The 20,068-nt window shown below is 52.6% G+C and overlaps 1 protein-coding gene and 1 long non-coding RNA gene across 2 annotated transcripts; one reads left to right on the top strand and one right to left on the bottom strand.

Moving 5' to 3' along the window:
- Nucleotides 1–6,820: 6,820 nt before the first annotated feature.
- On the bottom strand, nucleotides 6,821–12,722 carry LOC131818238 (uncharacterized). The gene is made up of 4 exons (XR_009348742.1): nucleotides 12,591–12,722; nucleotides 10,728–10,819; nucleotides 9,412–9,479; nucleotides 6,821–9,080 (listed from the first exon to the last, which is right to left on the bottom strand). It is a non-coding gene; the product is annotated as an uncharacterized LOC131818238 (long non-coding RNA).
- Nucleotides 12,723–13,493: 771 nt separating this feature from the next.
- Nucleotides 13,494–16,103, top strand: CEBPA (CCAAT enhancer binding protein alpha). The gene has a single exon (XM_059152491.1). It carries the CDS (start codon nucleotides 13,634–13,636, stop codon nucleotides 14,699–14,701), a length of 1,068 nt encoding a protein of 355 aa, XP_059008474.1. The 5' UTR covers nucleotides 13,494–13,633; the 3' UTR covers nucleotides 14,702–16,103.
- The last annotated feature ends 3,965 nt before the right edge of the window (nucleotides 16,104–20,068 follow it).

The following is a 20,068-nucleotide window of genomic DNA, read 5'->3' as shown; positions in this document are numbered from 1 at the left end:
TAAAGATTTTATTTATTTATTTGACAGACAGAGATCACAAGTAGGCAGAGAGGCAGGCAGAGAGAGAGAGAGAGAGGAGGAAGCAGGCTCCCCGCTGAGCAGAGAGCCCGATGCGGAACTCGATCCCAGGACCCTGAGATCATGACCTGAGCCGAAGGCAGAGGCTTAACCCTCTGAGCCACCCAGGCGCCCTAGCCTCCTTTGTTTCTGATAGAAGTCCAAGGCTGTTTGAATGTTTGTTCCCCTGTATGAAATGTGTCATTTTATCTGACTACTTTCAAGATTTTGTTTTCATCCAGTTTTCAGCCATTTGACCGCAATGTCCTAGGTATGTTGTTGTTTTCAAGATCCCACTTTGGAGTTTTCTGAGCTTTTTGAATCTGCAAATGTATGCCTTTATCAAATCTAGCCATTTCTTTAAACTATTTCTTCAACCATTTTCTGTCCCCTTCTTTTTCTCTCTTCTCCTTCTAGGACTCCAATTACATGTATGTTAAATCTTCTGGTATTTAACCACAGGTCTTTAAGGCACTGCTCATTTTTTTCCCAGTCTTTGAAAAAAATGTAATCTTCAGGATGGATAACTTCTATTGATTTTTTTTCTTCAATCTCACTGAGTCTTTCCTTTGTCATTTCTTTTCCTCTCTTAAAACCCTCAAGTGGATTTTTAAATTTCTAATACTGAAATCTTCCATTTCTAATATTGACTTTTTATTTCTAGAATTTCTATTTGATTCTTCTTTATAATTTATATTCTGTTGAGATTTTCTATCATTCTATGTATGGACAAACATGTTTCCTGTATATCCTTGGGCATAGTTACAATCGCCACATTAAAATCCTTGTCTGCTATTCTAGGGGTGACTAAATGTCTCAGTTGGGTAAATGTCCAACTCTTGATGTCAGCTCAGGTCTTGATCTCAGGGTAGTGAGTTCAAGCCCTTGCTGGGAATGGAGCCTACTTAGAAAAATAAATAAAAACAAGTAAGTAAATAATTACTATAAAAATAAAATCCTTGTCTACTCTTCCAGTATCCAAATCATACTGGAGTTGGTCTCCAATGGTTGTTGTTTTTGTTTTGTTTTGTTTTGAATGACTGATGTTTTCCTGTTTCTTGGTATGTTACAGAGTTTTGATTATATCCTAGACATTGTAAATGATACATTGTAGAATTTCTGGATTCTGTTATGTTCCCTTGGGGCAAAAAAAAAAAAAATTTGATTTAGATTTTAGCTTTGTGGTAAATCTGACTAAATTCACACTGTAAAATTTGTCTCCTCTTTGGTGGGTGGCCTTAGCTGGCTACTTGGTATTTGTCCCATGCCTGTGCAGCTTTGGAGTCAACCAGAGATTTGGGTAAAGTTTATGCACAGAATTTGGGTATCACCCGTCCATTCTTGGATCCCTTTTCCTACTTTCCAGTGACTGTTGTTGTCATAAATTGTGTCCTCAGGTTCATCAAGCCAATAATATTACAGGCTTCCTATCAGAATTTTAGCTACCCTGCATGCACAGCCTGGGGCCTGCTTTTAGGCTAACTGCTTCTTTAAAAGAAAAACTCTCTCTGTAATGTTCTTCTCTTCTAAGTGTCAACCTTCCTCCAGCATCTGCCTGCTTTTTTCATTCTCCAGTATCTCTAGTACGTGATTTCATATCTCCAGTAGTTGATTTTTATATTTTTTTTCAGAGCTTGTAGTTGAATATATTATTTTATTTTTGTTGACTGATTATAAAGAAGTCTATGGCCAGGAAGAGAAAAAAAAGTGTAAGGAATCCCTGATCTCATTGCAAAAGGGATTTTGACGTTTAGTACTTAAAATAAGGAATTTTCTAACACCCCACATTAGTCTTATTTTGTACCTTTACTGGGAAAGTTGATCCTCAACATTTAAGTGCTCTTAATGGCTTATTGTATTTAGTCCTCACAACTCCTCTGTTGGGCAAGATGGCTTTATTACCCCATTTTAGAGATGAAAAAACTGAGCAAGAAAGCTTAAGCTGCTTGTCGAAGTCACTGTGCATGAATGGCATTCAAACCAGTAACTTATTCCATTGTTGTCCTTCTCCATCTGGTTATGAGACATGGCTCGGAAAGAGGGCAAGGTACCAGGACCAAGCCATAGCTGGAGAGAGAAGGTGGAAAGAGCCATTTGCGACTTTGATCTTGGCCCAGTTCTCCTTAGTCATCCAAGGCAGAGACTTATCCCAGCTGGGCATAACCAACAGAATCCTCACTAACTAGCTAGAGAGAATGAAATTAAAGAAGAGTTCAAGAAAATATTAGGAAGTTGGCAATATCTCTAGAAGGACCAGAGGATCCAGAATAGAGGCTGTGTGGCCACCTTCCACATCCATAGCGCCTTGGACACTCTTGGTCGTTCTCCCAGAGTGAAGTCCAACGGCACCTGTTCCTTCACACCTCTCAGTCCATGCCCATGACTCTCACCAGTGTGTACGTTGTCAACTCTTCTTCACGGGCCTCATCCCAGCTGTGAGAGGGTGGTTCTGGCTTCTGCGTGGGGAGGTGGGACATCCCCAGATGTTGGAAGGGTGTTCTAATGGTGCTGGGGAACCAAAGAATTCAATCAATGTGCACATTCCATGTCAGTGAGCCATTGGGCAGATCCCGTGTGACCTGCTTTTCTTATAATAATTTCTCCCAGTAAGAGGCCAGAACAACCCTTTTCTATGCTGCCTGACTTTGAGTTTCCCTCATTTGGAGAAAAAACAAACTCTGTAAGCAGACAGTTTTATAGGAGCATGACTCATGCTGGTTTTTGTTTAACTGTTATTGTACCTTGACTATGATAAAATGCCTGCATTTGGAATGTAAGCTGGATTTTCTAATCAATTATAATAAAAATCAGATTCTAAAGATACACTTGTTGAAAGGCTCCTTTTGCTCAGGGTCACTTCCAATTATTGACCAAGTGGATGAGGCTTTGTAATAGAATTCCCCTGGTTCCCAAGATTCTGTGCTGGGATCTGGGCCGGGGGGGTTATCTAGCCAAAAGGGAGTGTCTGGACAGCTTAGTGGCTTATGTGCTTTCCAAGTGACCTTTGGAATTTTGACTGAAAATGGCAAAGACGGAACCAATTGGAGCGATGGGAAGGGATAACCCTGCCCCGCCCACAGGCCCTGAACTGCTTAAATCAATATAGACAGGAAGTGCAGCTCCATATTTGGGGTAAATGAGCTCATGTTGCATGAAAGAATTTTACTGTAACTGATTGGTTTATAGATTTTCTGGGGGACAGCAATGAAAATAAAGTACGGTTTGAGCTGTTGCAGTCATTTAGTTCTGTTCAATTTTGTAAAAGCTAAATTAAACTCCCTTCTTATTATCCCCAAACTACTGTTTTGAGGGAATATCCAGCAATCGTGTTTTGCAATTTTTGGAGCAATCCCAATTCCTCATTATGTAATTGTTGTTTAATTCTTTTATATATCTTAATGTATAATAAAAATTTCTCACCCACTCGCAAGTCCTTCTCTAGTCTCCCTGTTTACGAGTCCTTCCTGAGATGTTCTAGGCCGAGATGAGCCTGTATGGAGACTTTCCCCCTTCTTTTTACACAAATGGGGACATACTATACACATTCTCCGCACTGTATATGTAAATGTATATATTCATGTCCGTGTTATATGCGTATTTTACATGGATCATTATGTATGCGTGTATGTATTTTATGTGTACGTGTATATGTATTATATGTATGTATAAATGAATGTATCAGCGCTTTCCCATATGTGTTCCTACAGATTTTCATCCTTTTCAACTGAGACAGAGGTTTTGTTTTTTTTTTTTTTCTTTTTTAAAGATTTTATTTATTTATTTGACAGACAGAGATCACAAGTAGGCAGAGAGGCAGACAGAGAGGTGGGGGGAAGCAGGATCCCCGCTGAGCAAAGGGTTCAATCCCAGGACCCTGGGAACATGACCTGAGCCAAAGGCAGAGGCTTTAACCCACTGAGCCACCCAGGCGCCCCTGAGACATAGAGGTTAATTAACCACCCGTCTGCCGTCACTTCACCAGTCTCCTATTATTTTTTTTTTAGATTTATTTATTTATTTATTTTAGAGAGAGAGCAGCACGAGCAGGGGGAGGGACAAGGGGAGAGAAAGAGAAATCCTCAAGCAGACAACCCACTGAGCTCGGGGCCCGTGGTGGGCCTGGATCCCAGGACACTGAGATCATGACCCAGGCTGAAATCAAGAGTCAGACGCTTAACGGACTGAGCCACGCAGGCACCCCAACCAGTCTCCTGCTAATGGACAGACATTCTATCGTTTCCAACCTTTTGCAATTATAAACAGTGTTTTGGTCAGTATCTGTGTATGTAACATACATGTACATATGAGAGTTTATGGGATTAAATTTCTGTAAGTGGAATTGTTAAGTGAAAGGAAATGTCACTTTCAAATTAGACAGGCGTTTTTAAGTTGTCCTCCAAAGAGTTTGGATCAATAATTCTACCTGTTTGCTCCATGTAGCTGAACAGCATACTATCCAATGTTTTTCTCTCTTTTCATATTATCCAGTGTTTTCCCCAACTGACTGGTGTAGCTTTAATGTGTGTATCTTTTATTCAGAGAATTTGTATTTTTAAACACGTTTTAAGATGCATTTGCACTTACTGGTTTGTTTGTTTTTTTTTTATGATAAACTCTCCGTATATGCCCATTTTCTTTTGGACTGCGATTCTTTGTCACATGGATTTATAGAAGTTTATATACAAATACATGCGCTTTTCTCATTTAAGATAAGGCTGACTTGTGAAACACAGAACTAAACGTGATTCAGGGTCTGCGACTAGGTATGGTTCTCCGTATGAATAAATTCACAGATCACACCACAATTTATGCTTAGAGCACATGTCTGGATTTCTCAATTTGGAAAATAGGGCCATTAAAAAGCATTTTGAAGTTATTTACAAAACTCTGCAATCCATTATGGCATTATATATTTGTAGAGTAAATTAAGGTGACTTTAAAACCTTTTATAGTTTATAAAACTATAAAAATTATAAAACTGTAAAATTAGGGCGACTTAAAATATTTTTATAGTTTATAAAACTATAAAAGTAATAAATACATACTCCTCTGTTTAAAAAGTCCCATATACACAAGTGTATAAACAAAAAGAACAAGTTCTCTCCCGTCCTACAAAGGAGGAACCACTGTTAACAGCTCCGTGTGTCTCTCTCCTGACTTCTTTCTGTACACGGACTGTAGATAGATATTTAAATAATTTTTTTCCCCAGAGAAGTAGAGGCGGCATACTATTCCCAACCTTGCTTTTTTTTTTTTTTTTTTTTTCAGGTAAGGATTAATCCTGGGTGCCAAGAAATGTAACCTCTGCAACTCCTTTTTTTAACTCCAGAAGCTGACAGTACCTTACCGCAGCCCGGAGCTGATCTCGGCTTTCTTGGGGAAATCATCTAGTGGGCTACACCGGAGGGGTTTTTTGGAGAGCCTGGGTAGCCCCACCGTGTGCAGCTCGCTTCTCCTGTTAATTCAGTGTCTGTTTTACCCACAGTGCAGAGAGGCTCAGACTTGGGGGGAAACAGAGGAAAGAGGACTAAAGTTGAAGCCTTCATGAGCCGGCCCCTAAAATCTTTTTCTTTGATTTTCAAAAGATTTCATTTCTCACCTTGTTTAAGGGTTTGCCTGTTTGTTTGTGTTTAAAGATGCGCCTAGGGGTGCCTGGGTGGCTCAGTGGGTTAAAGCCTCTGCCTTCTGCTCAGGTCATGGTCCCATGGGATGGAGCCCCGCCTGGGGCTCTCTGCTCAGTGGGGAGCCTGCTTCCCCCTCTCTCTCTGCCTGCCTCTCTGACTACTTGTGATCTCTCTCTCTGTCAAATAAATAAATAAATTTTTCAAAAAAAAAAAAAAAGATGCACCTTGAGGCTGATTCTTGGAATCAGCAGGCAGAAGAAATGGAGTCAAAGATGTAGGTGCGTGGGAGAGCGGGGGGAAGGGTACCCCATCTCCTGGGCTGTGGGGTTCTGTCGGATCTGAAGTCGCCGCTGCCTTCCATGTGAGCCCGCAGGGATGAAGGTCCGATCTCCCAGGTAGACCTGATGTCTGCTCATGCCCCAAGGATGATGCCTTGCTCTCCTGGGGCGCCCTCCCCACAGTGACCTGCAGACAGAGGGTGCTCAGGAGCCAAGGCGCAGGGGTGATGGAGGGCTGAGCATTTGTACTGCACAAAGGAGCCCAGTCCAGGAGGCCCCCACGCACCGAGCCTTGTGTCCTGGTTGGGCTGCATCTCTCCAGAGAAAGGGGCCCTTTTCCCTCCTGGCAAAGGTACTTTCTGCTTGGCCAAGCCCCTGGGGGCCACATCTGCCTGAGGGGCTTCTTTCGAGTTAGCGCAGACGCCCTGTGCAGACTCTCCAGGCCCTGACAGTCTTGCCTGGCAAGCCTTCAAGATGTTCTATATGGGTCTGCCCTGAGGGGAGCCCTGACTTAGGTGGTCAGGTCTTTCCAAGCATCTTTCGGGGACCCCTGCTGCCCTCCTAGTCTTGGGAAGGAACAGAGTTCTGGGAGGGGTGGCCGGGTAGCAGTTTTCTTGAATAGAATCCATTCTGTGTTCATTGGACAAATATTTGAGGCTCTCCCATATGCCAAGGCCTGTTCTAGCTCTGGAAATAGGCAGAACAGGACAGACAAGGTCCTGTCTTTGTGGAGCAGGCATTCTAGTGAGGGGGGAGGGGAGCCGACGGGGCACAAGTAAAATAAGTAAACAAGACCATTTTCCAGAGAGTCAGAGGAGGAAACGAGAACACACAGTGGCCTCAGGAGGGACGGGAGGGACGGGGGAGGGTTGGCTCATGTGCCACTTGTACCTCAGAGGAATCTCTTGGAGAAGGTGAGACACGGATGACGGGAAAGGAGTGGCTCCAACGTCAGGGAGCAAAGTGCACTGCCCAGAGGCTGGGAGATGCTCAGCTTGGCAAACAGGGTAGTGGGGAGCCAGGAGGAGTCTGGAGCATAAGGAGAGGAGGAGAGAGCCAATTTCTGCAGGAGCTCGGGGCTAGGTTGAGACATTCAGTGCTGTCTTCTCCCGCATGTGGTGGGAGGGCACAGGGGTTGGCCGAGGTGAGTGCCACAAACCAAGTGCCTGTCTAATGGGGCACTTGGGCTGCTCTGGGGGAGGTGGGAGAGCCGGAGGTCAAGGAGGCAGGCAGGGCAGCAGAGAGACCAGTTACGGGCTACCACTGAGGGACCAGTGTAGAGGTGGGAGCTGGGATAATGGAGGGAGGCAGAGACAAGGGGCCAACTGGGGATGCGGGTTGAAGCCTTGTGCTGGGAATCTACTTCCGCCCAACAAAGGACCCTTCCAGTGGGGGATAGCACAAGGGGTGGGAAGAGAGGGGGATTGTTGGCTCTCCTGGCACCACCATGTCCCGGAGATTCAAATTCTGTAATATACTTTTTTTTTCTTTTTTAATTTATTTGACAGACAGAGATCACAAGTAGGCAGAGAGGCAGGCAGAGAGAGAGGAGGAAGCAGGCTCCCTGCTGAGCAGAGAGCCTGCTGCTCAGATCCCAGAACCCTGGGATCATGATCTGGGCTGAAGGCAGAGACTTTAACCCACTGAGCCACCCAGGCGCCCCCCCGGAGATTCAAATTCTAAATGTAAACCCGGCCTTCTGGGACATGACAGAGATGTATTTGTGAAGGCAGAAAGGTAGAACATATTGGATCTAAGAATTTGTTCATCTGACTGATAAGTTTTAGTGTTTAAACAGATGGTATGTGGGCTACCATTCGATTTCTTGTCCCGGATCCCACAAAAATGTGGAGTGGGCCTGCCCACCTCACCCACTGTTTGCTTTCTGGAGTGTTCTCTGAATGTGGGTGGGGAGCTCTGGGGTCCATCATCTACCAAGGGCGTTTTCTAACAAAATAGAATACAAGACTTTCCCCCTAATTTGCTAAATAAACAACATTAAGGCAATGGATAGAATTCTTTGAATTTTAAATCTTTTTTTAAGATTTTACTTATTATTTGTCAGAGAGAGAGAGGGCACAAGCAGAGGGAGGGCACAAGCAAACTGCAGGCAGAGGGAGAAGCAGGGTCCTTGCTGAGCAGGGCGTCCGATGTGGGACTCCATCCCAGGACCCTGGGATCATGATCTGAGCTGAAGGCAGCCACTTAACCCACTGAGCCACCCAGGCGTCCCTGAATTTTAAATTTCAGCTCAGTTTTCTCTTTCTGAAATTTTTGGTGCCTGCTACTGTTTATCTGCTAGCAGTTGCAAGCAGATGCGATAAACAAACAAGGAGGGGAAAAAACATACACACATCACAGTCAAAGAAAATTAAGAGAAAACTGGAAGCCAGCTGGTTCTCATGAACCTGACAGCATAGGTCTTCTACAGATCAGAATCCTCTTGGTTACAATTTCACATGGTATATGTATAATCTAGTTACATTTTCTAACAGCTCCATAATTTCTAGCTCCTGCTGATGCAGTCAGTTATGCCTCGTGTGACTTCTGTGTGCTTTGCCCTAGAACAAGCCAGAAATGCATGCGTGCACAAAAGTAAGAGAGAGGCTCAGAGATATTCAACTTGCCCAAGGTCACCCAGCAAGGAAGTGGTGTGGGAGGGATTGTAACAGGTCTGAAGGATCCCGCATATCACCAGGCCTCCTGCTGGGATGGGGTATATATAATTTAATAAGGGATAAAAATGGTTTCTCCAAGTGCCCAGAGACTGTTGGTAAGAAACACTAGACTCTTGCTTGACTGTCCCTTGAGGTCATACACTATACCTGCCAATATCTAAAACATAAAACGAGTAAGTGTAAAACTCATTCACCAGTGCACTTGTCCATAAAGTATCCATAGAGTAAATTGCGCTGTGTTTTGCGTGTCTACGTTTTAGGAGGATCTTTGGGGATATTTTACTGAATCGCTGTTAGACATATTGTATGAGATACTCATGGCCTCTAGTCAGAGCACAAATTGTCCTGGAAAGTGTAGTTCTTGTCTTCTGTCTTATCTTCGTTAGGCCTCATAATTATCTTAATTAGTCCTGCTTCCAGTGACCGATCTTATATCCATTAAGCTGTTGATAAAAGAATCAGAAGGGTTGGGTTCCAGTCTCACTCTTCAGAATGTGATTAAATTTCACACTTACATATGAATTCTTTTGTGTGCGTTACATTAGGAACCTTGGCTCAGAGTCAACCCAAAACTTCCCAGGGCTCTATTTGTCTTCTCGGAATGGTCAGCATTGTGAATGACCCTGGACTCGGGCTCCATCCCAGAGCACCCATCACTCAGCACCACAATATGTGGAGGGGAGGGCTGTCCTCACCACACCCGACCTTCTGTCCCCCCAGCTCCTCTTCTGCGCTCACTGGAGCACAGTTCACACCTATGAAATGCATTTTCACCTCTGTTGCTGATTTTCTCTCTTGTACAAAGCACAGCCAGGGACAGAGCCTCTTCTCTCCTCTGGCCCCTGTGGGGGCAGAAGCCAGACGGTGTGAGCCCGTGACATTCTGATTGGGGCTGGGTCCCTGTCCCCGCAACCCCCCCCACCCGGCCTCCCCGCTGATCGCATCCAGGCCAAAGCACACTGGAGAGTTCTCCTTCGGGTCTCTCCTTAGGAACTGCCCAGTGTCATCAATTACGACAAAAAAGAGTAGTAAAGGTGGTCGGAGATTTCCATGCAGCTCTTATTACTGGTTCTGTCTCCATTCCGCACGAGCCATGCCACCGTCTCCCGCCTGAGTGATTCCAGCCAAGCTCTGACTGCACACATGTCCTATGAGGCCCCAAATCCCCGCCTGCCATGGGCACCTCCTGTGGAAAGCGACTCCACCCACCCCAGGGTCTCACCCAGGAGCTGTAGCCAGGTCTTGTCAGGGCTCGGAGAGCTCCAAGACTCCTGCTCCAGGCTCCTGGACGCTCCCACAGCTCAGCCCCACAGATCCACCCAGAGACCACGACTGGCTTTCTCCTGTCCCCACATGTTCTCTTGCAACAGGGAAAACTAGAATACGGCCCGGTAGATCCTGAAGGCCATTCCTGGGCGACTGTCCTCTTCTCCAGAGCCACAAAGCAGACAGGTAGGTGTCCCTGAGGGGTTTTTGGAGCAGCGACTCTATCCACCCCCATCACCCCCCCCACCCCCCCGCCACATAAACCAGGCTTTCAGCTCCTACCCAGACTCTAAGTCCTGACATTCAAATCCATCCTTTCCTCCACCACCACCCCCCAGGGCCTCGGGACCTCAGATCTCCATTGTTCTTTCCTGTGGTCCACCCTCTGGTCTCTAGCTCCTACCACAGTCTCCTTTCAGGAGTCCAAACTGGATCACAGTGCTCACCTGCTAAGAGCTGAACAGCAAATGCTTTTGAGATAGGCTCTGTCCTTACCAGAAGTGGCCTTGGCCGTGAACCCAGCGCTGTCTGTGGATCCAGCCTTATCTAGGCCCCTCCCCAGCAATCCCTGCACTCCAGCCTGGCACACATCTTGTCCTTTGTCACCAGAGCATGCCATGCACTCGCAGCCTCTCCACCTTTGCACCTGCCATTCTGTCTGCCCATCCTTCCAGCAAATCCCTGCTCATCCTTCAAGGTGCAGCTCAAAGGTCTACTTCTGCATGAAGCCCTCTCCAACCACCTGTCTTAGCTCGGGCTGCCATCCCCAAATACCACAGACGGGGGGGGGGGGGGGGTTAACAACAGACATTGATTTTTCTCACAGTTCTGGAAGCTGGAAGTCTGAGATCAGGGTGCTGGCATGGTCAGGTTCTGGTGGGAGCTCTGTTCCTGGCTTGCACATTCTGCCTTTTCTCTGCGCTCACATGGCAGAGGGAGGAAGAGAGGCGGGGGGGGGGGGGGGGTGAGGGGAAAAGAGAGAGAAAAATATCTCCTTCTTTTCCTCTTCTTATAGGGCCATGACTCCTATCAGATTAGGACCCCAACCTTTTGATATCCTAAAAACCGCATCACAGAATACAGTCATACTGGGGGTTAGGGTTTTATCCTACGAATTTGTGGGGGGCGGGGCACAGTTTAGCCCAGGGTAACTCCCCAGACAAAGGTAGTTGCTGCCTCCCTGCAGAGACCCATATTCATCAGGGGAGGGTGTCCCTTTCTTAGAGCACCCCCAGCCCCTCATCCCCATTTATGTCTCCCAAACCAAAGGACCAAGTCTCCTGCCCCGTCCCATCCCCTGCTCTTTTGGGGTCACCTTCTTTGTGGGAAGGCCACTGTCTCATAGCAGACTTTGTGTGCTGACCTATCTCCCCAGCTGCGCCTAGAACTCTGAGAGGGCAAGGCCGCCTCTCAGTCTTCTCTGGGCACTAAGCTGGCATGGGGAGAATTCTGGTTCCACTGTGGGAGGACCGGGGGTGCTGGGAGTGGGCCCCACTTGGTACCCCTGCCCCCCACACACACCACATTCCCTTATTATAGAGCCCTTATTCCTCCCCAGTGCAGAGAGCGTCTGCAGTGTCCTCCTGTCCTAAAAGGGGACATTCCTGCTGCTGATCCTGGCGACAGCAGCCCTAGGAGGCAGACCAGGTGTGCATTTGAGGCACAGGACACCTTCCAGAGTCTGTGCTTTCCTACTACCTTGTGACGGGTCATGTTTTTGATTGCAGGAAAAAAAAAAAGAAAATTCCACTGAGCGTTTTTGGGTTTCTCTCCAGGTCCCCACAAGGGCATGGTTGTAGAAGTGGGTCCTGCCTCTGGCCCAGAGATCAGATCCGGGCGCACAGAGGTTATTTATTTAATATATTTACTTTTACTCCCAGGCCAAAAGCTTAAAATACGCTGCGTATGAGCTCTGGACCAAAAAATAAAAAATAAAAAAAAAAATGAAGCAGTTGGGCCATTAATCATTGGGAATATGTTGAATAGGAACTTGATTAAAGCACAGTATGTGTTCCCCAGACGAGGCTACTTCTTTACAGTGACCACAGTGGAAGCCTGGCGTCCCGGGGCCGGCTGTGCTTTTGCGGGGCCCCTCCTCGAGGGCTCCTGGGCGGGCTCCGGCGTCTTGCCAGGCTTAGGAAGGCCGCGGGCAGGGAGGGGGTCTTGACCTGCTCAGCCCGGCTTTTCTCAAACAGGCACACCTCCAACCAGCACCCAGGCGGTGTCGGGCTCCAGTTCACAAAGTCCTAAGGGGCGGTGGGAGGGGTAGAGGCGGGGCGACCTGCCGGCCCCGGAGGCCCCAAGGGAGCCCGGCGGCGCCCCCCGCCCCCGCCCGCGATCCCAGGATAGAACCGCGAGGCGCCACGTGGCTGGGGAGACACTCTGCCTTAAACCCATTCCCCCAGCAGCAGTGAATGCGGAGGCGGCGGCCAAGGGGCACCCGGGCCTGGCCACCTTGTTCCTCAAGATCGCAGGAACCAAGCACCCCGCGAAGCAACGGCAGGGTCTCCCAGTAGGTGCTCGGATTCTGGGAGGCCGAGATTCCCGAGGCCCCGGTTCCCTCCGCACCCCGCTCCCACCAGAAGGGGGGTGGACAGTGGATCCCGATCCCGTTGACCGCCAACCCCGGCTTTGGGATCAATGTCCCAAGTCAATTTCTCCCCCTCCCTCTAGGCGCCCCACCTCACCCCGGTACTCCAGCCCTGGAATCCAGCTCGGCCCGTCCCGCCAGGAAGAAACTGGCGGCCCAGGGGCGGGTGGCAGCGCCAGTCCCGCGCGCCTAGCAACCCTAGCGCCCCGGCTAGGAGAAGTAATTAAAAAGAAAAAGTTTTCCAGCCCAAGCGGATGAACCGGCCGGGTTCTCCAGTCTCCTCGGCCGCAGCCGCCTCCCAATTCCCTCCGCTCCCCGCGGGGTCCTAGCGCCCAGCAGTGCACAGCCCGTGGGACCCCAGAAGGCTGGGAGAGGCGGAGCGGGAGAGAGGTACTTCTGCGAGGAATCCGTGGGGTCCCCTGGAGATCAGAGATAAAGAAGCAAAATCACCCGCGCTCCGGGACGCTTCCCTCGGCCTCCCCGTGCCGCTGTTTGCGCTGGGCCACACGTCCCAAACTGTTCCCTGCCTCCCACCCCCGGCTCCGGCCCCTTCTCCACGCCGCCGCCTAGCAGAGATGCAGGTTCCGAACCCGACTAGTTCAAGCGCCTCCGTAGCTCAGAGACCAAGACTGGCCCTCCACCTACCCCCCCATCACGCCCCCCCCCAGCCCCGCCCCGCCCCGCGCAGCGTCTGGGTGCTCCTGGACTCCCCGACCGTTGGCTGGAAGTGGGTGCCTCGGGGAAGCTAGAGGAGGGGGCCCAGTCACCGACCACGTGTGTGCGGGGGCGACGGCTCGGCCCAGGGTGGGGCATCGCACGCGCGTCCGGGTCCGGCTAGCTGGGCAAGGGGTTAGTGGGCGTTGCGGCGGGGCCTCTCTGGGCCCAAGCTGCGCTCGGGCCCCACTCACCACCCCCTCGAGAGGCAGGCGCTAAGACCCAGAAGGCGCCGCTCCGCCGTCGGACTCTAAAGGGCAACGCCCCCGGTATAAATGCGGGGCCCGCGCGGGCCTGGCCATTCGCGACCGGGAGCTGCGCGGGCGCGAGGGAGTCGGGGCTCCGGGTGGGCGGTGGCAGCATTGGCGCCCCGCGCAGGCTGGAGGCCGCCGAGGCTCGCCATGCCGGGAGGACTGTAGCTCCCCCATGGAGTCGGCCGACTTCTACGAGGCGGAGCCGCGGCCCCCGATGAGCAGCCACCTCCAGAGTCCCCCGCACGCGCCCAGCAGCGCCGCCTTTGGCTTTCCCCGGGGCGCGGGCTCCGCGCAACCCCCCGCCCCACCTGCCGCCCCGGAGCCGCTGGGCGGCATCTGCGAACACGAGACGTCCATCGACATCAGCGCCTACATCGACCCGGCCGCTTTCAACGACGAGTTCCTGGCCGACCTGTTCCAGCACAGCCGGCAGCAGGAGAAGGCCAAGGCGGCCGCGGCCCCCGCAGGAGCCGCCGGCGGCGACTTTGATTACACGGGCGCCCCCGGGGGCCCCGGCGGCTCCGTGATGCCCGGAGGGGCGCACGGCCCCCCTCCTGGCTACGGCTGCGCGGCGGCCGGCTACCTGGACGGCAGGCTGGAGCCCCTGTACGAGCGCGTCGGGGCGCCGGCGCTGCGGCCACTGGTGATCAAGCAGGAGCCGCGCGAGGAGGACGAGGCGAAGCAGCTGGCGCTGGCCGGCCTCTTCCCCTACCAGCCGCCGCCGCCGCCGCCACCTCCGCACCCGCACCCGCCGTCCGCGCACCTGGCCGCCCCGCACCTGCAGTTCCAAATCGCGCACTGCGGCCAGACCACCATGCACCTGCAGCCCGGCCACCCCACGCCGCCGCCCACGCCCGTGCCCAGCCCTCACCCGGCGCCGGCTCTCGGCCCCGCTGGCTTGCCAGGCCCGGGCGGCGCGCTCAAGGGGCTGGCCGCGACGCACCCCGACCTCCGCGCGGGTGGCGGCGGCAGCGCGGGCAAAGTCAAGAAGTCGGTGGACAAGAACAGCAACGAATACCGGGTGCGGCGCGAGCGCAACAACATCGCCGTGCGCAAGAGCCGGGACAAGGCCAAGCAGCGCAACGTGGAGACACAGCAGAAGGTGCTGGAGCTGACCAGTGACAATGACCGCCTGCGCAAGCGGGTGGAACAACTGAGCCGCGAACTGGACACGCTGCGGGGTATCTTCCGCCAGCTGCCCGAGAGCTCCCTGGTCAAGGCCATGGGCAACTGCGCGTGAGGCGCGGGGCGGCGGGACCGCCCTGGGCCGGCCGCTGGCTGTGACCCAGGGAGTGGTTTCGGGTCTCCGGATCTCAAGACTGCCCCCGCGGCGCGAGCCGGGACTAGGAGATTCCGGTGCCGCCAGAAAGCCTGGCTTGCAGCGCGCGCCCCTTGCCTTCCTCTGCGCCAGATTCGGTGCGTCTAAGACGAGGGGTCAGGCGGTGGTTTCTCCCTGCAGGAGGGGAGAAGTGCCGTGGAGCTGAGCCGGAAGCCCCGGCAACTCTAGTATTAAGGAATAACCTTGTGCCTTTGAAACGCAAACTCACCGCTCCGATTCCTACCGAGTAGGGGGAGCAAATATGTGCCTTGTCATTTTATTTGGAGGGTTCCTGCCTCAATCGTGAGGCTGCAGGGCCCCAGGAGAGAAGGCAGAGTGCAGGCCCAGGGCAGGAGGGAAAGTCCAGGGAGCAGAGATCCTGACAAGCCGGCCCTAGCCGCTCCTCCAGCGCCTGTCCTTGGAAGGGAGGAGATACAGGGACTTGGGAAGGCTGTTTCCCTAGTTCTGCACGAAGGTGGAGGGTGCCTAGTTCCTTGCCTCTAATCTCCCAGCCTGCAACAGGCTGGGCTTCCCTGGGCAGAACTCACTTAGATGGGGGTCACTGGGTGACCCGTGGGAGCCCCCTGCCCCCAGTCAGACCAGAAAGCTAGGACATGGGTTACCTCTCCGGACATGTGTTCATGGGAGTGGCGTCCTGGTGGCGCAGGGAAACCTAGGGCTCTGGTCCGGGGTGGGGGTGGGGGCTGGGGTGAAGGGACCCTGGGACACACCGCCTTGTCCTGTGTGTTGCCAGCATTACCATACAAACGCAGAGCACAGTCTGTCCATCCCAGAGGGACCGAAGTTATGAGAAGCTTTCCAAATATTTTGCTTTATCAGCCGATATCAACACTTGTATCTGGCCTCTCTGGGTCCCAGCGGTGCCTTGTGCAATGTCAATGCGCACGTCTATGCTAAACCACCATTTTATTTGGTTTTTGTTTTGTTTTGGTTTTGCTCAGATACTTGCCAAAATGAGACTCTTTGTCAACAGCTGCTGCAAGGGGAGGTCTTCGGCTCTCTTTCCTTTTGGTTTTTGGGGATTGCTTTTGCCCCCCCAGGAGAACCAAAGAGGTGAGGTGGGCTTCCTCTTTCCCTGGGGGGAGGGGACCTGTGGGCCTCTGTGCCCTCTGGCCTGGGCCGCCCACAGGCCCGTCCCCCCAGAGGCCCTGGCTCCTGGTCTGGAAGGGAGGCGGCCTGCAGCCAGATCGCCGGGGCCGGGAGCAGGGAAGGACAGCTTGGTTCTCTTCTTTGGGGGAGAACGTAGAGTTTCATGCTAGATGTTTTATGTATTATATCTATAATATAAATATATCAAAGTAAATTTTGGTGTCTTTTTAAAACCAGAAAAGCTACTTCCAAGGTTTTCTGTGGGCCAGGTCACATTTGTAAGTAATCACAGCATATCCCCTGGCTGAGCTCCTGACTTTCATTGACTCTCCCATCCTGAGCCCCTCTGTACATTACGGGGGTGACTTTGCCCAACCAAGGCAACTAAATGGCAGAAGGAGGGCAGGCTCCAAGCTGAGAAAGCCCAAAGCCGGAAGAGAGAGTCTCCCAGGGGGTGGGGGGGCACGTTTGAGGGGGTTTCACAGGGCCTTCGTGTGGCCTCCCCTGGGCCCCTGGGAGGAGCAGGGGGGCTCAGAGAAGGATCCTCCTGCCTGACGTGGCCACAGGCTCTCTGGGACTTGAACAGGCCTGGTCCAGTGGCTCCAGGCTCCAGGGGCCCTTCGGCCACGTTTGCTTCTAGATCATTCACAGCTCCAGCCTCTGTAGCAGCCTTGCTCATACCTTCCCTGCCATGCCCACCGGCAGGACCCTGGGAGGGCAGGGAGAGGCTTCAAGCGGGCGCCCCCCTCCCCCGAGCCCTCCCCACTTGCTCTGGGCTGTGTGGCTGTAGCCTACCCCAGCAGGGCCCTGAAGGGCAGCCTGACAGCCAAGCACCCCTCTGCCCCACTTTCCATTCCTTCTCCAGCCAACCCCAGGAAGTCCTTCACCCAGACCACCCGGCAAGGAGCCACCTCCAGCACCAACCTCCCCACTGTGCCCACCCTGGACCAAGTCCCCCACTCAGACGACTGCCCTGTGAGGACAAGCGCCCCCGGTGCCCCCTTGGCAGCAGTGATAGCCAACCAGAGGGGCCCATGCTCACGCCTGATAGAACAAGGCCTGGCAAGAAGTAGCACAGGGGGCCGGCTGGCCTTTCAGAGTTTACTGTCACTGAGGGTAAAAGGCGGACACTCTTCACCTTCTATTTTCACCCCCAGAGGACTCACTGGAGCAGCTTACGGTGTATGCCACCGTGGGCTGGGACAGTTTCAAGAAATTACACACTCCTTTTCAATTCCGACAGCTTTAAGTTTACCTGCCCCGTGTGGTTAACAGGGGTGCCTTGCCCCCTTCCCGCCCCGGCCCCCGCCCTCTCTGTCTTGTGTCTTGCCGCCTCCTCGCCTATGGCTGCTCTTGGCAGAGGAAAGGCCACGAGCCCAGTGTGGAGGCGGCTGCCTGCCCCACCGCCCTGGGAACCAAGGAGGCAGAGCCCCACCGCCTGCCTAAGGCCTAGGGCAGGCCCCGGCTTGCTAGGCCCCAGCAAACCCTCTCCGAGTTCAGTGCTAATTCCAGTTTTTCTTGTTTGAGGGGGCCAAACCTCAGCCTCCCCCTTGGCCTCCAGAATGGATCCAGGATGAGCAGGGGAGGGCCACCCCTTCGGCCTGCCCTCCGCCTCCCCCCCGACTGCCTCTTCTCCTGGGGTTTCCTCTTTCAAAGCTGTCAGCCTATTAAGAGGCAGCCCTCCTACTGCAGACCCTGAGATCCAGGGCAAACTTTGTTGGGGACAAGACAGATCTCACTAAAGCCAACCCCAGGGAAGGAATGAGGCCAGCAGGGCACCCCCCGGGGACAGAGCAGCAGGCGGAGGGGAGGGGGCAGTGTGGGGTGAACCTGCCAGCCTCTGTGCCTGGCCAGAGGGGCCCTCCGGGGAAGAGCTGCTCCTAGCCACCCACTGCTTCCTGCAGGGCCCCCATGGTTCCCCTCCCGATTGCAGCCTTTGTGAAGAACCCCTCCAAGAGCCTGGCACTGAGCACACCCCAAGTATTTATTGGATGCCTACTGTGTGCCAGAGCCTGTGCTAAGGATGGGTCACTCAGCTGGAGATAAGCAGACACTTGATTCCTACTCCCCGGAGCTCACAGTCTTGTGCTCCCAAGATGTGTTTTAAGGGTGACAAGTGCCATAAAGGGAAGCTCGAAGTGTGACTAGATGCCATCAGGGAAGGCTTCCTGGAGGCAGCGGTCTGATCCAAGACGTCGTGATGGACCCAGTCCAGCATACCCGGATGCCTCTGCCTCATACTCTCTCGGGAGAGGTAGCAGGGACCTCACCCCCTCGGTGGGCCATCTGAGCCTGGTGGCCCCTGAGAGCACTGTTCAGAGGAGCCAGGCTCCAGGGAAGAGTCAAAGGTAAAAGGGAGAGAGGGAGGTGCTCCTTTGCTGCCAGATGCCTCCTGATGGTTTAGCTCTGTCACGGATGTCAGCCTTATCTCCTGGATCTCCTGGGAATTTGTGAACATGGGGTTTGGCCCTGACACCTGTGATGAGCCACTGGGACTGGTGAGGAGTGTCTGCCCCTCCCAGCTCGCCCGCCCCCTCCTTCCCAGGCAGGAACCTGCCAGGCCTCCTCCAGAAGCTGTTGATTTCATGGGAGGACAGGGGGCAGTGGGAGGAAAGGGAAGCCGGTGGAGGAAGAGCAGAAACCCTGACCTTGCCCATCCATGAGGCCTGTCCTTCCAGGCACCCACAGCCTTTCTGCAGACACAGGGTAGGGTCCTTGCCTGGACAGCGGCTCTGCCCCATCTGTTTAGTTCCTAGACTGGCGGGTGGGGGAAGGCCTTTCTCTTCCTTAAATAGAACTACACCACCAGCACCTTTGAAAGATCTTTCTTGTCTCCGTGCAAGATTATACAATCCCTCTTCTCTTGACGCCCACCCCCACCAAACATCTCCCCTCCCCCAGCCCCTCTCTGTACGTGGAGCATTTGACGTAAGCAGGGACATAGGAAAGATACCAATTCACTATCAAAGCATCCTAGCCCCATCCCAGAACAATTAAAAAGCCAGATGGAATCTCTGGGAAAACGGCATTAATAACGCGAACAATCTGTGCAGGCCAGCAGGGACCCAGGAGCTGCGGGCGGGGGCTGGGGGGGGTTGGGCCCGTGGAGGCTGAGATGCAGGAGCGTGAGTTCGCAGCGACGCGTCAGCCACATTGTGGCTGGCCGGGGATGGGGCCATCTCAGGGGTATGCCTAGATCTGGCCGCAGCTGGGCTCTCCCCTCCAGCCCCCTGCAAGGCCCGCTCTGCGTCCAGAATCCTGGTGGCTGCAGACAGAGCCAGACAAATGTGGAACCCATTACTCAGCCAGCCACAGCCTCCGCCAGCCCCATTCTGGCACCCAAGAGCTTTGCTTCCCTTCACTTTTGTTTTTATTTATTGTTTTTCTAGCCTTCTGGCCCCACCCACTGGGAACAGGACTCTCACACAATAGCTTCCAAAGATTCCCCCTTTTTCTTCATTTGCTGTGCCCAAGTCCACCCCATGCTGGACAACAGCAGAAGGTGATGTCGGGCACCCCGTGGGGCCTGAACCCTAGAGATTCCTCTTTGATTGCAGAGTGGGTGGGCACTTATGGCAAGAAGACCAGCCGCGTTCCCAGAAGGAGGCGCGATTGCTAGGGGAGCAGGGCACCGGGGTTCACACTGCCTGACTGCCCTGGGGGGCCCTAGGGACTGGACAAAGACCACAGAAAAAGGATCTTCTGCTGTTCAGAAGCCCTTTCTAGGCAGAGCCAAGAAGTAGGACCCTTTTTTTTCTTTTTCCCCTTTGGGGAATAGAAGTAGTCCTGTTTATTTTACTTCATTTCATTTCATTTCATTTATTTATTATTTTATTTTATTTTATTTTGTTTAATTTTATTTTACTTAAGTCCCTTCCTTATCCCCATACTCCAGACCATGGCTGAGGGCCCACCTGAGCCCAGCTGAAAGATATATCGTTTTCTTCTAGCAATCAAGCTGGGATAGAAAATGGTGGTTGTGGTGGTGATTGTTGTTGTTTTAAAATATCCTGTGGGGGGGGGGGGGGACGCCTGGGTGGCTCAGTTGGTTAAGCAGCTGCCTTCAGCTCAGGTCATGATCCCAGCGTCCTGGGATCGAGTCCCACATCGGGATCCTTGCTCCACGGGGAGCCTGCTTCTCCCTCTGACTCTGCCTTCCACTCTGTCTGCCTGTGCTCG

Source organism: Mustela lutreola, chromosome 16 (genome assembly GCF_030435805.1).
Source record: "Mustela lutreola isolate mMusLut2 chromosome 16, mMusLut2.pri, whole genome shotgun sequence".
Taxonomy (NCBI): domain Eukaryota; kingdom Metazoa; phylum Chordata; class Mammalia; order Carnivora; family Mustelidae; genus Mustela; species Mustela lutreola.
Note: the sequence above shows the minus strand (reverse complement) of the source record. Positions and strands in the feature narration are given on the sequence as shown.